This window comes from Sorex araneus, chromosome X (genome assembly GCF_027595985.1).
Source record: "Sorex araneus isolate mSorAra2 chromosome X, mSorAra2.pri, whole genome shotgun sequence".
NCBI lineage: Eukaryota > Metazoa > Chordata > Mammalia > Eulipotyphla > Soricidae > Sorex > Sorex araneus.
The window spans coordinates 131766186-131782786 of NC_073313.1; the positions used below are offsets into that span (position 1 = coordinate 131766186).

The 16601-nt window shown below is 36.0% G+C and overlaps 1 protein-coding gene across 1 annotated transcript in view; it reads left to right on the top strand.

Annotated features, from left to right (window-relative positions):
- Positions 1 to 351: 351 nt before the first annotated feature.
- POF1B (POF1B actin binding protein) overlaps positions 352 to 16601 on the top strand; it is a 108569-nt gene continuing 92319 nt past the window's right edge. Inside the window, exon 1 of the mRNA XM_055122301.1 lies at positions 352 to 636. Within this exon, the coding sequence (XP_054978276.1) occupies positions 352 to 636 (285 nt within the window). The remainder of the gene's footprint in view (positions 637 to 16601) is intronic.

Consider the following 16601-nt stretch of genomic DNA (forward strand, 5'->3'; position numbering starts at 1 on the left):
GCCAATCCTGTGCCAACCCAGGGCCTCTGCTGGCAGATAAACCTGCTTGATTAATCCGCCCCTCAGGGGCGTGTCAGCACCATTTCCTGGAGCAATCTCACGGGGTGGTTCCACTTTGCATTTGTACTCAAATACTTTGCTGCCTCTTTCGCAGCTGCCAGACCTGCTTTTGCTGTTGCTCAGGTAACTTTCATCTAGCCCTGGCTCCACTGTAGAACGAAGGGCTTGGTAAATGGTTCCTACGTGTGTCTACCTGCCTGTCTTCCTACCCCTTGCTTTCATGATTTGTCTCTCTTTCTCTGTTTCTTAGGGAGAAACATCTTGGGGGTCCCTTCGCTGACAACGGAAGAGATGATGAGCTCAAGACACTGGAGTGAGACAAGCAACAGCAGCTGTGGAACCCAGCAACCGTCGGAGCTGCTGCAGTGTCAGCCGCAGCATTACCATTGCTACCATCAGTCAAACGTAGTTCAGCAACCTCCAGAAAAAAATGTGGTATATGAGCGAGTGAGAACCTACAGCGGGCCCATGAACAAAGTCGTTCAGGCCTTGGAACCCATCAGCTCTCGGGAAGTCCTCTCTCCTCTCCGAACTGCTGGCTCCTATCAAAATTTGGTTTGGAGTGACCATTCTCAGGTACGGCTATGCGCAGCGCATGGGACAGCGAAATCTTGAGCAAAATTCTTTCTTTCTCTCTACCTCTGTTCTACTAACTCCTGGTGATTATAGATAATGATCCGTCGTATAAATTCTGTCTATTCACTGTTCTTTCAGCTACTGTCTCTGCCGATTGTTTTCATAATAAAACAAGGGCATAAGACAGTTTTTTTTGTTGGATTTGATTGGCGTGTATGCTTTTTGTGTATTATTTTGTGTATGATGTGTATGATTTTGTCCCTAGTGCAAAGGAAACTGGATGTTTTTGTTTAGCTTGTTTTGTGTTTGTGTCAAGGACGGTGAAGCAGGAACAGGTCCTGGCAATTATTTGTGTTCAGCGGGTTTTATTCAGCTGAGGACAAACACAAATATCTAGATTTTCATGTGTTTCATCTTTTGAAAATGACACAATGAAACTGAGACTTAAGCCTGAAAGCTTTGTAACTTTCCACATGGTGATTCAATAAAAAAATAAAATTAAAAAATACTTAAAAAAAACCAAAAATGACACAGCGATTTTTGTACTGCCGGGATGAATAATTTATAAATATTATATGAAGGACACCAAAAGAATGGATAGAAAGTTAAGGAAGCAAAATATAAGCGATTCTAATATGGAAGCTAAAATAGAGGAACACGCTGATACCATTCAAGATGAAAGAATTTTGCTCTTTACATTTTTATTGTTTTATCATTGGTTTAAAATGTTTTAATAAGCATGGGTATTTTTCAGTTAAGCATTTTTAAAGGTTTTACTTTTTATGTTTTTTAAAAAAATTAAAGAATTGGGATTTACTAAGTTACTGATAGCTGGGTTTTAGCCATACAGTAGTCGGATAGCAATCCCACCAGCAGTATCAACTTCCCCCCACCAGTATTCCCATGTTCCCTCCTGTTTAACCCCACACCTACAATCTTGACAGGCAGATTTCAAAGTTCTGTGGTTGTAAGTTAGGTCTGGTTTTGGTGTTGTTGTTACTAAAGAGCTTCAGAGACTTGTCTTCGTCTGTCTATGTGGGAATGACACTGACTATTCTTTTCATCAAAGTTCCAGCGCTAAAACACAGATCTAAACGGCAACCACCAAACTTTGTAATGTGCCTGTCAAGGAGGCTTGTGGGGGGGTGAGGGAGTACAAGGGGATGGAGTATAGGGACATTGGTGGAGGGAATTCGACATCTCTGGTGCGATTAGTGTTGAAGTATTCTATGCCTAAAACCCAACTATCAGTAACTTTGTACATTACGCTTCTTTAATTAAACAAAAACTTATTTTAAAATATTTTTCAAAAGCCTAAATTCCAGTGCTGTCTTCTACCACCATTCCTTCCACATCTACCTCTCCTTTCCCTCTGGTAACCACCATAGTTTCATTGATTCCTGGAGTTAATTTTGTTGTTCGTGCCAATTTGTTCACTTTAGATATTCATATTCCACCTCTGAAAGAAACCATCTGCAAATTTTTATTATCATATCACTTAGCGTAATTATATCGAGATCCATCCACTTCCTTACTTATTTCAATTTCTTTTTAAAGGCACTATTTTAGCATCATTTTCAGTGCTAATGATCTTGATCTTGCGAATGGAACATTGCAAGATATAGAAACTTAAAAGTATCAAATCTATTTTCACCCTCTGATTCTTTATATTACATTTACAAGTGATAATCTCTGTGAATCTTCTATCCAAACTGAAATTATTTTAATATAAATTTGTATGATAAATAACTCAAAAGAACAACCATTGTTGTGTTATTAGCCAATGTTGCATAATTATGCTAGTCTGAAATAATACAAATTACTTTTGCAAAAAATATTCAAACTATACAATAAATCAATATTTCTAAACTATATAATATAATAAAACCATCTAAAGGAATATTTCATATATCAACTACTCGACATATTTTGACTCCTAGCCTTATATAAGCAGAAAAAAATGGGGAGAAATTTAAAGTTTATTTTCCACTAGTGCCCTAGCTGAGAAAAACTTCCCTCCTATTGGTTGAAAGAAAAAATATATAAAGGCTTTTTAAAATACGAGGCTTTATGTTTTAATGATATTAACACAAAAGATGTATTTTAATATTCAATATTGAAATGTTACTGAGCAATAAACGGATATCATATATCTTTTATAATATTCTAGAACAATACCAAGTTGAAAATTACAATTATTATATAAATATTAAAATTCTATATTTCATCCATTTAAAGATATTAAACTATAAAAACTCTCTAATAAAAAACTTCCATAAATATATATGAATCTGAAACCTAAAATCTGATAAATTATAAATATTGTTACAGAATAATTTAGGATCATATTTTATTGCATGCTCCTTAATTTAACTTTTCCTTTTGTAAAATCCCAGGACTCAGCTGGTAAACTTTTTCATGACTTTCCTTCTTTCCGCCTGATATTTGCTAGTATAATCTTTTCAAGACTATCTCCATCCTAAACTGTAGTTCCTCAAAGAAAAATTAATGAAGACTCTTGGGGCATAAACTATGGCCATAGAAACTGTGATAAAAGATTGAAATTGAGAGTGCTGCAAAGGGTGCATATTTACAATTTTGAAAAATCAAAAGCACTGGTAAAGATGTGGAAAGTGAGATTCTAGATATGTAGCAAAGAAAGAAAAAGCTTAATTCCTAGATTGGAACTAGGAAGAAATTTGACTATAAAATTTTATGTTGATTTATAGGAAAAAGGCATTCACAAATGGCAGAATGAAACTATTTCAGGAAACTTACCTGAAGTAGGACCTAGATTTGATACAAATTTGATGCAATCACTTTTATAGTATCATAGTGTGTAATATATAGATATAACTTTATTATATATTGTGCCAAGCATAATAAAGCAGTACTTATGAAGCAAAGTATTTTATGATTTTGTTTCAATGAAATCTCTAATTAATATATCATGTATCAGAAATATTTTGAGTTGGTGACTGACAAATTACTTAATGTCAACATTTGTGACCATGGCAACTAGGAAATTGTATATTATAATTAACTGTTGGTAATCATGAACTCAGTTAACTTTTTTACTAAATTATTTTAACATTTTGCTGTTCAGATGGCATTTAAATAATTCAAAAGGTTTTAAATACAGGTTTTGCATGTACATACAAATATATATTTGTAAAATTTCCAGTTTCCTTTGGAAACCAAAATTGATACCATCCATCTTTCCTTTCAAAATTTGATTTTAGCTTATATAGAGTACATTTTAAATTTAGTGAATTACATGATATTTTTTAGTGTCTATTTCTGGCTTTGTTTTTTCTTGTATGACTCTTACATGAAAGTTATTTTAATAGAAAAGCATATTTAAAATGTATCCATTAATAGAACTGCTTTGTTTCTTGTCTTCAATTGATAAAGAAACACACATGTTGTAATTCTGTTATTATTTTTCTGGTTGATATATTGTATCTCAGAAAAATAAATGTAGAAACCAGTTGATGATGTTTTCTAAATTAAATTACATTATTGTGCTTTTCATTTGAACAGGTATGGTAAAATAGGTGGATTCAAGATCATATATGTACTTTAAAACATATTGCATTTGGGCTGAGACATAGTACAGTGGATAGGGCACTGCCTTATAAATGGCAAACCTGGGTTCCATCCCAAGCATCCTATATAGTCTCTGAGCACTGTGGAGATTAATTCCTGAGTGCAGATCCAGGAGAAACCCATGGCATTGCTGAGTGTGCCCTCCCCCAAAAAACTTAAACCTATATTGCATTATTATGAATAACTGTATTTCAAGAAACTACATAAAACGAACGACTTAAAACTTTTAAAAAATATATATAAACCTGCCATTTACTCAGGGCTGGAGTGATAGCACAGCAGGTAGGACTTTTTCCTTTCATGCAGCTGACCCAGGTTCGATTCCTCTGCCCCCTCAGAGAGCCCAGCAAGCTACTGAGAGTATCTTGCCCACACGGCAGAGCCTGGCAAGCTACCCATGGCATATTCAATATGGCAAAAACAGTAACAACAAGTCACACAATGGAGACGTTACTGGTGCCCGCTCGAGCAAATAGATGACCAATGGGATGACAGTGATACAGTGATACCACTAACTCAAATTGAATTACTGCCTTACTGATCAATATGGATGTAAATTATTAATTTGAAGTGTGATTTTTCATGCCCTAAATTTATCTTTCAATGAAATTAAAATATTTTCATGTATTCAGAGGAGATATATTGTATGAGAAGAAATGTGTCAAATAATTTATTTTTAATATCAGTCACTCATTAAATACATACTAAGTGCCTTAATGATAAAAACACTGATTATATGGGTAAATGTTATTTGCGTATACAAGGAGAGTTAACACTGAGGACAGATATAAATTTCTATTGATGCCTCAGTGATGTATATTTTAATTATTATGTTGTTTTTCACAAACAAAATTTATTAAATAAAACAAGTTTGGGCACAAAGAGACATCTTAATGCTAGTTTTATAAATATTTCTATGCTTTTAAATTTGATACTTGCAACAAAATTACAAATGGCCTCTGTACTCAGTAATTATTCATCCTGAATTTATCATTGTTTATGTGATTTTTAGTTTGTTATTGCTTACAAATATTATAGACAGTACTACTTACTGTGCCGGAACGTCTTAATATATATCAGAATGTTCCTGTTCTGTGGGTAAAGGTGTGTTGCTTTGATCAATTGTTGTTCAAGGGTGTAGTCACTAAAGTGAATGATTATTCAAGGAAGTCGTTGCTGAAAACTGAATGAGTTCACAGAATAGAGCCTGTGTTTTCAGCTTTTTCATCTTTTATGTTCTTGCAGTTAAATCTAGCTGTAGAAACTGAAAGAAATTAATTTCTGGGTGAAAAAGTTCATGTGGATAGATGATCTCTTCTGTAAGGGGACTTCATTAAACAGTTGGGCTTTTTTCAGTTAATTTTACTCACAAGGTATCTCTGTGTGTGTGTATCTGTATATGGCAAAAGGGGTGGGGAGGTTTAAGGCAAGGGAAAAAGAAGGTGAAGAAAAGTTAATTTTATCTTTTGTAATCGGATGTCTCATCTTAATGTTTCATTGTTTAACAAATTGGGAGATTGTCATGCTTCCAAACCCTTTAAAAAGTATATCTGGCCATTTTATTCATACCAAGAGCTACATTAATAATGGCCCCTTTTTGACTGGCATCCAATGTATATATTTATATGTACATTTTTAAAATAATATGTACTAAAAATAAATTATTTTCTCTCCACTCCCTAGTTTCCTTCAACAAAAAGAAGAATCACTCTTTTGTAGTTTATCTTTTAAAATATTTTAGTAAAGCACCACGATTTACAAATGTATTCAGAGTTTAGTTTTAGCCATAAGATATTGCAGCACCAATCCCACCATCTCAGTGTCCATTTCACTCCAACAAAGATCCCAGGTTTCCGCCCCTCCTATACCCACCCCTTCAAGCATGCTCTCTTGACAGACACATTTTTAAGTTCAGTTGTTAAAGTGTGGATCTCTTGATTACAGTGTTGTTGATTCTGTGGTTTGGATATTTGGCTCTATCATTCATTAACACCACCTTTCCACCATTGCTTCTCATCTCTCTCTTCTCCCCTCCCCTCCATTTATTCTTTCCTTTTCCTCCTATACTCTAGGGTCAAGGTTTATTTGGCTTGCCACCTTTTAAACGTTGCATTCGCTCGTCAAGTTATTCTAAATAACTCACATAAATGATATCACCCTGTGTTTATCCTTCTTCTAACTTACTTCACTTAAAATGATGTCTTCCAGTTCCATCTATGTTGCACCAAATTAAATTATTTCACCATTCCTTACAATGTTGTAGTATTCCGTTGTGGATCTGGGTTGGAGGGAAAGGACTAAGGGATGAAAGTCTAATACTAGTACTAAAGATAGTAAATTCTATGGCTTCCTTAAGTTGATAATATAATCAAATAACTCATCCTAAAATAAGGAAGTGCTTGTTTCATCTAAGAAAGAAACTTCATATATTTACTGCACAAAATTTAGAACACAAAAACACAAGGAAGGTATTTAGCCATGTTATTGACTTTTCTTAGAAAAGCAAATTCCATGCTATTCATAAATATGTTTAAAAGTAATTTGACTTAAAATTTTTATCATATTAGGTATTAGGTGATTTTAAAAAATACCTCTAAAATTTTTTGGTTTATTTTTTAAGTAAAATACTTTTATGTAAAGAAATTTACTTAGAGAAATGTGAAGGGAGAGAAAGACAGAGAGAGGTACATGCTCAAGGAAAATTGTGCTTCGCCAAAGGGCACAAGACTTGGCCTAAGCTATTGAGTGCTTTTATTTTCATTGATTCTTGAATTCATTAATGTAGATAGGAGCATGTATAGGATCCATGGTTATTCATCATAGCACTGTAGCACTGTCATCCCATTGTTCATCAATTTGCTCGAGCAGGCACCAGTAACGTCTCCATTGTGAGAATTGTTGTTACTTTTTTGGGCATATTGAATGCACCACGGGTAGCTTGCCAGGCTCTGCCGTGCAGGTGGGATACTCTCAGTAGCTTGCTGGTCTCTCTGAGAGGAATGAAGGAACCCAACCCAGGTGGGCCGTGTGCAAGGCAAACGCCCTACCCCCTGTGCTATCACTTCTCAGTTCTTCATAATAGAGTTATTTTATATTTTAGTCTTAGGTTAAAATTTAGAACTTGTTTTATACAACTTGGACGAATTCCATGTTCATTTCATAAAGCTTACAAGTATTTTGAGGCTAGAGTTTTGTTTTTTGTATGTAATATTTTCTATTATGTGATTCCCTACCTCAGTGGTCTCCCCACCCCTCCTGCATTTATTACACCAAGGCCCTGAACTTTTTCGTCAGTGCTAGCAATAGGAAACTTAAAGCTGAACAGTACTAGCAAAATAAGTTCATATTTCAGAGAATTAAAATTAATCAGAGAAAACACTGTATAGAGAAAATATCCTTGGAAAGGATCTTTGCTGAGTATCTCAGAGAGAGCTGCAAATAATAAATGTGTAGTTATGAGGTAAACTTTGACAGAACAGAACTTCAAAATAGTCTAGTGTAAAGGCTACGAGTACAAGCTTAGATTTTAAACTTCTTGGATTTTTAATTTTCAATTCAGTGATTTGATATCAATATGTAGTTTTTCTTCACCTGTAAAATGAGCTAGTAGCAACACCTAATTCTTGTGATGGTTATTAGAAAATGTAGCATATATTGGAAAATACAGCATATTGTGTAGCACATAGTAAATGTAAATACTTTACACCTAGAGTGAATAATTTGAATTCATATGCTCAAATGATTCGTATGTGCAATACTCTATTTTACAAAGTAGAGACAATAAAACTTTCCTTTAAAGTTGTGAGTATTGAATGAGATTGCATGTGAAGTATTGTATAAGACTGAATAAGGGTTTCAGAACAATTTCTGATGAAGAATCATTACACAATAATTCCTGAATTTGTATTTTTAATTTATAAAATATAGTTAAAGCATCCCTAAATGTGCTTCTAAAGTGAGATAAACTAAGTGAATAAACTACCGTGCATGAATTTTTGACCCTGTAGTGGTAGGAAAAGCAGATATATTTAAAAGGCTTAAAATAGGGCTCTCTTAACTTAAAAGGACTTAAGGCAGAAAGATTAAAAACAACTTTCTAAAACTGATACCACATTGGGCTGGAGCAATAGCACAGTGGGTAGTGCATTTCTCTTGCACATGGCCGACCTGGGTTCTATTCCTCCATCCCTCTCGGAGAGCCTGACAAGAATATCCCGCCCGCACAGCAGAGACTGGAAAGCTACTGTCGCGTATTCAATATGCCAAAAACAGTAACAACAAGTCTCACAATGGAGACGCTACTGGTGCCCGCTCGAGCAAATCAATGAGCAATGGGATGACAGTGACAGTGACAGTGATACTATATTATTAGGAGACTGAATAGTAGAGTGCTGGAGTGATAGCACAGCAGTAAGGCGTTTGCCTTGCACAGGACCAACCCGGGTTCGATTCCTCCGCCCCTCTCGGAGAGCCCGGCAAGCTACCAAGAGTATCCCACCTGCACAGCAGAGCATGGCAAGCGACCTGTGGCATATTCAATATGCCAAAAACAGCAACAAGTCTCACAATGGAGATGTTACTGGTGCCCGCTCAAGCAAATCGCTGAGCAATGGGATGACAATGACAGTGAATAGTAGAAATGTATCAGGAATGCAGTTATAATGTTTACTAGCATAATAACCTTTGTACCCGTCATTTAAATGAGCAATTTAAAAGTTTTCATGCTCTTAAAGTCTTTAAATTGAACTTCAGTATTTGAGGTGGAACTTTATTTTTTTAAGTTTGATATTTCTTTCTTTTATTTTAGCTTGAATATTTTTTACTGAATCACCGTGAGCTACATTTAGAAAGATTTCATGTTTGAGTTTCAGTCAGTCGATGATCGAACACCAATCCCTCCACGAGTGCATATTTTCCACCACCAATGTCCCAGAAACCCTATCCCCCTGCCCCGTCCCATCCCTAACCCTGGCTCTATGGCAGACAATTTCCTTCTTACTCTCTCTCTACTTATGGGTATTATGGTTTGCAATACAAATAATGAGTGACCATCATATTTGGTCCTTTATCTACTTTCAGCACACATCTCCCATCCCAAGTGATCCCTCCAATCACCATTGACTTAGTGATCTTTCTCTATCCCAGCTACTTTCTCCCCAGTCATGAGGCAGGCTACCAACCATGGAGCAATATAACTAACTGGCTCTGTCTCTACTGTCCTTGGGTGTTAGTCTCATATTTTATATTATATTCCAGAAATGAGTGCAGTTCTTCTATGTCTGTTCCTCTCTTTCTGACTCATTTCACTTAACATGATACTGTCCATGATCATCCACTTATAAGCAAATCTCATGACTTTATCTTTCCTAGCAGGTACATAATATCACATTATGTAGATGTACCAATTTGTGGCTTTTCTTTTTGTTATTTAAAACTGATCATTATAACTTGCTTTGTTTGCCTTTTGATGTTCCATCTATAACTGCATATCCATTACCATAATATGAGGCATTAAAATTATTTAAAAGTTGGAGCCGGAATGATAGCACAGTGGGTAAGGAGTTTGCCTTGCACACGGCCGACTCGGGTTCTATCCCCAGCATCCCATATGGTCCCCCAAGCATCGCCAGGAGTAATTCCTGAGTGCAAAGCCAGAAGTAACCCCTGAGCATCGCTGGGTGTGACCCAAAAAAGGAAAAAAATACTTAAAAGTTAAATTAAATATCAAGATCCCTACTCTTGCTGTATAGATGTTACACAATATATACATATATATATATATATATACATATATAAAACATTTGCACCACTTTAGACTGTTTTACCGGTACACCTAAGATCTATATATTCAAGGTACTAATTTATACACAAAAATACCATATGTAAGATTACAATAAAATAATGTTTATTCAAATAACATGCAATCAAAATATTGACAGTTTACACCCATACATTGGTGTGTAACAAAAAATAGGATACCACCACCTCTCCAAAAATAAACTTAAAATGATTATTTCTTTTTGCTTTAATTGTGTATGCAGGGAATCACACTGAAAAGTGCTCAAGGCTTACTCCTGGCTCTGTGCTCAGGAATCACTCCTAACTGGCTGGGGCTGAACCATCTTGAGTACTGCGAATTGGACACAGGTGACTGTGTGCAAGTAATCACTGTAGTATAGCTCCAGCCCCTGGAATTACTTTTTCTGTAGAACAATTAATTTTATAATTGTTTAATAAAATAGTGGAATGAAATATTTATTTATCCTCCTGTTTGTATAATATTTCTTAGAGTTACAAAGAAGAAAAGATAAAATTAATGCTCCTTGCTGAAAATTAATCTTCCTTTTGGGCCTATGATCTAGGTTTCATATACTCCCTAGAACAATCTATCTCTCAGCCTACTGAATTAATTTTGAAAATTAGTAAGTAAAGTTACAATATCATTACATCTTTACAAACGTGGTAATAGGGTAGAGAAAAGATTCATTACATGATTAAAATCATACCATTGTGTTATCAGAGAAATGGGATTTATATTTAATAACCTAGTTGTATATTATACTGACACTTCCAGTCAACAAATATTTTTTAATTTTTTTATTGAATCATTGTGAGATAGACCCTTACAAAGCTGTCCACGATTAGAGTTTAGTCATACAGTATTCCAACACCCATCCTTCCACCAATGTACATTTCCCAGCACCAGTGTCCCCAGTTTCCCTCCCATAACATGCTCCACCCCTCACCCCTGCCTACGTCTATGGCAGGCACTTTTCTTCTCTCTGTCTCTTTTTCTCTCTCTCTCTTTCTCTCCTTTTGGGCATTGTGGTTTCCAATATCAATCCCGAAATGTTATCAAGAATATCCCTTTACCTACTTTTAACCCTCAGGTCTTGTCCAGCGTGATCATTCCCAGCTATTGTTGTCATACTGGCTTCTTCTCTATCTTACCTACCCTCAGCCTCACACACACTTGTGGTTAGTTCCAACCATTAACCAGTCCCACAGCACCTTCAACACACATTTTAAAGATAATTATCTATACTATAAAATCTGTGATTTCTAATTTCTATATGCATGTCATAATTTATTGAATCACCCTGAATATCAAAGTTACAAGTTTATCATGATTGAGTTACAAGTGTACAATATTCCAACAGCAATCCTTTCACCAGTATCCACTTCCCTCCACCAGTGTTCCTAATTTCCCTCCAGCTCCACCATCCTGCTTCTATGGCAAGCACTCTTTCCTATTTGATATTTCTTTTTAAGCAATGTGATTTACAGTACTGTTTCTGATAAGGTATCATGCATATCACTTTACTTCTTTTCAGCACCCTGTTTTGTTTGGAGACCACTACTGGTACTATTCTCAGGGCAAACTCCTGGAACTGTACTGAGGGATTATTGCTGGAACTGCTTGGGGGACCATATGGACTTCTGAGGATCAAACTTGGGCTAGTTCATTCAGCTAAGTGGACTGTCCATTGTGTCTCCAGCTCTATGTGGTGTTTTTATTTTTTATTTTATTTTTATTTATTTATTTATTTATTTATTGCTTTTTGGGTCACACCTTGTGATGCTCAGGGATTACTTACTCCTGGCTCTGCACTCAGGAATTACTCCTAGCGGTGCTTGGGGGACCATATGATGCTGGGAATCGAACCCGGGTCGGCCACGTGCAAGGCAAACCCCCTACCCGCTGTGCTATCGCTCCAGCCCTATGTGGTGTTTTTAATAGATGTGCTTCCATTATGAATTACCAAAAATATTTTGAAACACGAGGCAGGCCCCCAAGAAGCATGGTGTGTGGCCCCAAAGGCTTCAAAACACACAGGCTTGACCTTAGTAGTTCTGGCACTAGAGGGTAGCAGATTCTGAGCAGTATTGTATTCTTTGTTCCTAGTACTGAACTGCAGACCGTGTTGGCCAGGTACCGTGGGGGATGGTCCTTGGACCCCCTGACCACTTCCGAAGCCTCCAAACAAGGAAATAAACATAAACAAATAAAAATCAGTGTTTTGAGAGGTAGAGGAAATAATCTCTTTTCTTGCTCTCCCCTCCTTCCACTTTACAATTATGACTGGAAAGAAATATTGAATGTTGCTGGAAAAAGCAGTTTAACAAAGATATCATGACTAGAATTGCTCATAACTTTCACTCATCTGTGCATTCTGTTTGAACTGAAAATGGAAAGTATGGCACAAAGTGAAGAACACATTAAATATTATGAATCTATTAAAAGAATCAATTGGTTTTCTATTCCACTTAGTAGCTCCTATAAAATGTCTGGACTTGATTTTTTTGCATTTGATTTATAACTTTTTCCCAATAGACAAATACCATTATTTATAATAAATATTGGAAATTTATGGCAAATATTGTTAAAGTGTAAATGATTCTAATCTGTTATCACATTATTTGTCCGGGGATCTACTTATAGTGTTTCCTTTAGCCAAATTCGCTTGAAGCTAATTATTTTACATAAAGACATATTCTTCTACTTCCCCTGCTGCTGAAAATCTGCCTCAGTATAGTGCTTTAATTTATTGAATTTTACTCAGTTACCTTCTATTTGTTTCAGCATATCATTATGCCTCTAAAAATTCGTTATAAGTTCTAATAACTGTCCAGTTCTCATATACACAGAAAAAACATTTAGAAGTTTCCAACCAAAGACTTTTATCCTCCTGCATAATATTTACTTATTTTTTCTAACACAGACTTCAGCTTTGATGTTTCAGTATTGAATTATTTAAAATAATCACAAGTCTAATTATTTATAATATTCTCTCTAGAAAGTTATGAAAAATGGACTGGAAAGATAGTCCATGGGTGTAAAAAACTAAGGCATGCAGAAGGGCTCGTGCACCCGCGGGCTCTCCGGGCAGCTCTGTCTCACCACCCGTGTCCAGTGCTCTGGAACCGCAGTGTGTGGACTGGATCAGGATGGCTGGTGGTCAAGAACAGGCGAAGGAAGAACGAGGACCAAGCTGGTTGCTGATTAGTTACTGTTTATTCAATCTTCCATCTTTCTCATCTCCTGCACTCCCAGCTCCAGCCTCTCTCTCCATCTACTGTGGCCTCTCCACATCTCTCTCCTTCCTTTTTCCTCTCTCACCCTTGCCCCTAGGTTACACACTGCCAGGTAGCAAAATCACCATAAGAAAGCCCTTCCTGAGGGCTGTCAGGTTCAAAGGGAACACAACCTAGGGGCATTCCAAAGCCCTTTCTGACTGCCAGTAGGCAACATACCTCTTAAGGTTTTTTTTTTCTCCTCTCCTTGTTCCAAACAGTCATTAACATCTTAATACTAGTTATTTTTGTATGGACATAACAAGAGATACATTGAGGCTTGCAAGGCAGCTCTCCTGGCAACATCTTGCCACAGACTCAGACCACAGCACTCAGGCCAGATTAATCATTCCTCACCCTAGCAGGGTCCAAATCTAGTTATCACTGTTTGGAACATGACAACATTTGTCCATGATCAAGTTCTTAACTTATAGTTAAGCATTAGGCACTTTGGCCAGGCCCATCTTGATGCCAGGGTAGCACACAACTCACTGCTTGCCCTGGGTCCTTCTCGTTCCTCGTCGATACCCTGCTTTTGGGGGTACTAGGAAATAAGGGCAGCTGAGGCTTAGGTGGAGAGAACAGATGCCCAGGAGGAAAATATCATGTAGAGTCAAATGACTCCCAGGTTACAAAAGCATAGTATTTGCTAAGTCTTCCTGTGTCCATACAAAAAATACATTGCTCTGAATAAACTATGCAAATGACTCAAGGAGAAGAGAAAAACAGTATTTACAAGTCAACAGAACACTAAGAAAGAAGCTACAAATAAACAAAGAGGAATGGGAGCACTGTAATGGGAGTAACCCAATAAACCTAAACTACCTGAGGCTATGTTATTCTACACATGGGTAAGGCATGTTGCTGACCCTGATTTGATCCCATTTGATCAAATGGTCCACAGAGCACTGCCAATAGTGACCTTTTAGCAGAGAGCCAGGAGTAAACTCTAAGCACCATTGAGTGTGCCCTAGTCTCTCCAACAAAACTAAAACTATAAGGCTGTTTAAAAGCACTTTTTAATCTTCTGTCCCCAAGTCCTTCAGTAACACTAAACATCTACAAATTTCATAACTTGACTTAAAAGTACTCCATTTCCTGCTTCCAAGGGACTTTATTTTCTGAAACTTACCTTCTAGTACCCTATGATTCTGCAAAAATGTAGAAAGTTTTTTTTTTAAATATCGGCCCCAGTTTTAATATGCCTTTGCTATGTCACTGCTCTTACACCTGAAATATCATCCATATTCACCAAATTATAATACACTGAAATATGTCATTTTTTCAAAATTTCTAATACAACCTATTAGTGTATCATATCTCTAATTCCCAAGTTTGAGTCTATATCCCAAATTCTGTGCTCTATATGTAATGTGTTCTTTATAGCGCTGATGATAGATAGTTGATAATAACTCAAGTTGAAATCTGAATTTTTGTTGATAGTAGTGTTTGTGATATGTCTTTTGTGTCTCCTTTAATACTATTGAAAACAAGTATAAAACAAAATTAGTAATGGTTTTATATATACAACAAGTCTAATAAAAAAGAGTACTTCATATTAGTATATGGGTTCATATTTTCAAAATTGTTTCACACTTATTATCTAATCACTAGAACTAAGACATTATTATGAAAAGCATTATGTGTATTGCATAATGTATAAATAAAGATAATTTTATTATGTGTCTTACTTGTTTTACAAAAAATAGCTCAAATAACTTATCTATGTTAGGCTCAAATAGCTCAAAATAATGTATCCAAGTTAGGACAAGTCAGTGAATGCTCAGTGTTTAGAAATTAACTCTTAACTACAAATTTCTTGTTTAGAAATTTCACAATATTGTCTGTCACCCTTAATTAATCTTAGTAAAATATAGTCAGTTTAAACAAGTTATATTAAGTTGGTTTTAGCAAATCATTAACAATAACTACCCTTGAAATATTTTTCTTATCTTCTCTTAATTTTCTACTTTCAAAGACGGAAATCTCAAATATATAATAGAAGGCAAAATTTCTTTTAAAAAATAGGTTTGGTTGACATACAACATAACTTATTTCAAGCATCATGAAAAACCTAGATGTGATGTTATGTTGTTATTCAGAGCCTGTTAAAGACAGATACCTATTGGACTATTTAAAAGGTATGCAATACTGATGCTGTTAGGGGCGGCAGATCTCTGCCCGGGGGAGGCTCGGAGAGACAAAAGAACAAAACCAAGACAACTCTTTCTGCAAATGCATGGGGTTTATTTAAGCCAATATAGCTATATTGGGACCTTCAATTGTGCCTCAATAGCGTGGCATAACCGAAGGCCCCAAACTCAAAAAGCTAGCTGTTTTTATACCCTTTTGGGGGAGAAATGAAAATCTCACATATCAAAGGGAATCACATAGGTCACTTAATTTGCATATCTAAACATTTGTTGACAAATGAAAATCTCACATATTGGGGGAAAATTACATGTATTGAATCAAAGGAGAATCATACATATCAAAGAAAATCACAGGTATTGGATCAATAGGAAAACCATACAAAAGGGAAAACCACACCTATTTCACTTAATATGCTAATTTCAACATTTGTTGACCGTTCTGAGCAGATGTTTGTTTACAGTTCCTCGGGGCAGTTTGTTGGCCCATTTGGTGACAGAGTCCTGCCCAGGGGAAGGTCCTGAAGACATCTTTCAAAGCAGTCAAGTAGTTACAAAGGGCAACTTCAGCGGTTAACCCTTAACCTGCCCTTCAGTTCTTGACTCTTAACTTGCCCTCCTCTTCAATGCATTTGATAAGTTTTATTTAGAAGATTAAACATTCATGATTAGAAATTGACTAGACAACAAAATCTTGTCTATGGTTAATTTTAAAATGTTAGTTTTTCATTTCGGAAAATGAAAAACAAATTTTATTCCATAGAGCACAGAGAAAGAAATAGTCCCTGAATGCCACTGGGTGTGCACCCCTCCCAGAAAAGCCTATAAAAATTAGCACTATTAAAAACCCATGAACTAAGCCATAAATAATTAAATTTAAAAGTCGTAAAAAAGAAATAGGAAAAATTATAATACAGAGGTCTAGACAAATGCTACATGACACTTGCTCAGCAGATCTAAAGTAGTTGGTGCTGCCCACATACACTCAGGAGACCTTGACAGCCCTGTTATTAAGAATTCACAGTGAGAAAGAACCCAAAAATGGTTCAGTCACTTTGAAAGTGCAAGCATAGGGTCCTGAGCTTAATTAGCATTGCTGTGCATGTGCTAAGGAGATTTTTATTGGCCACC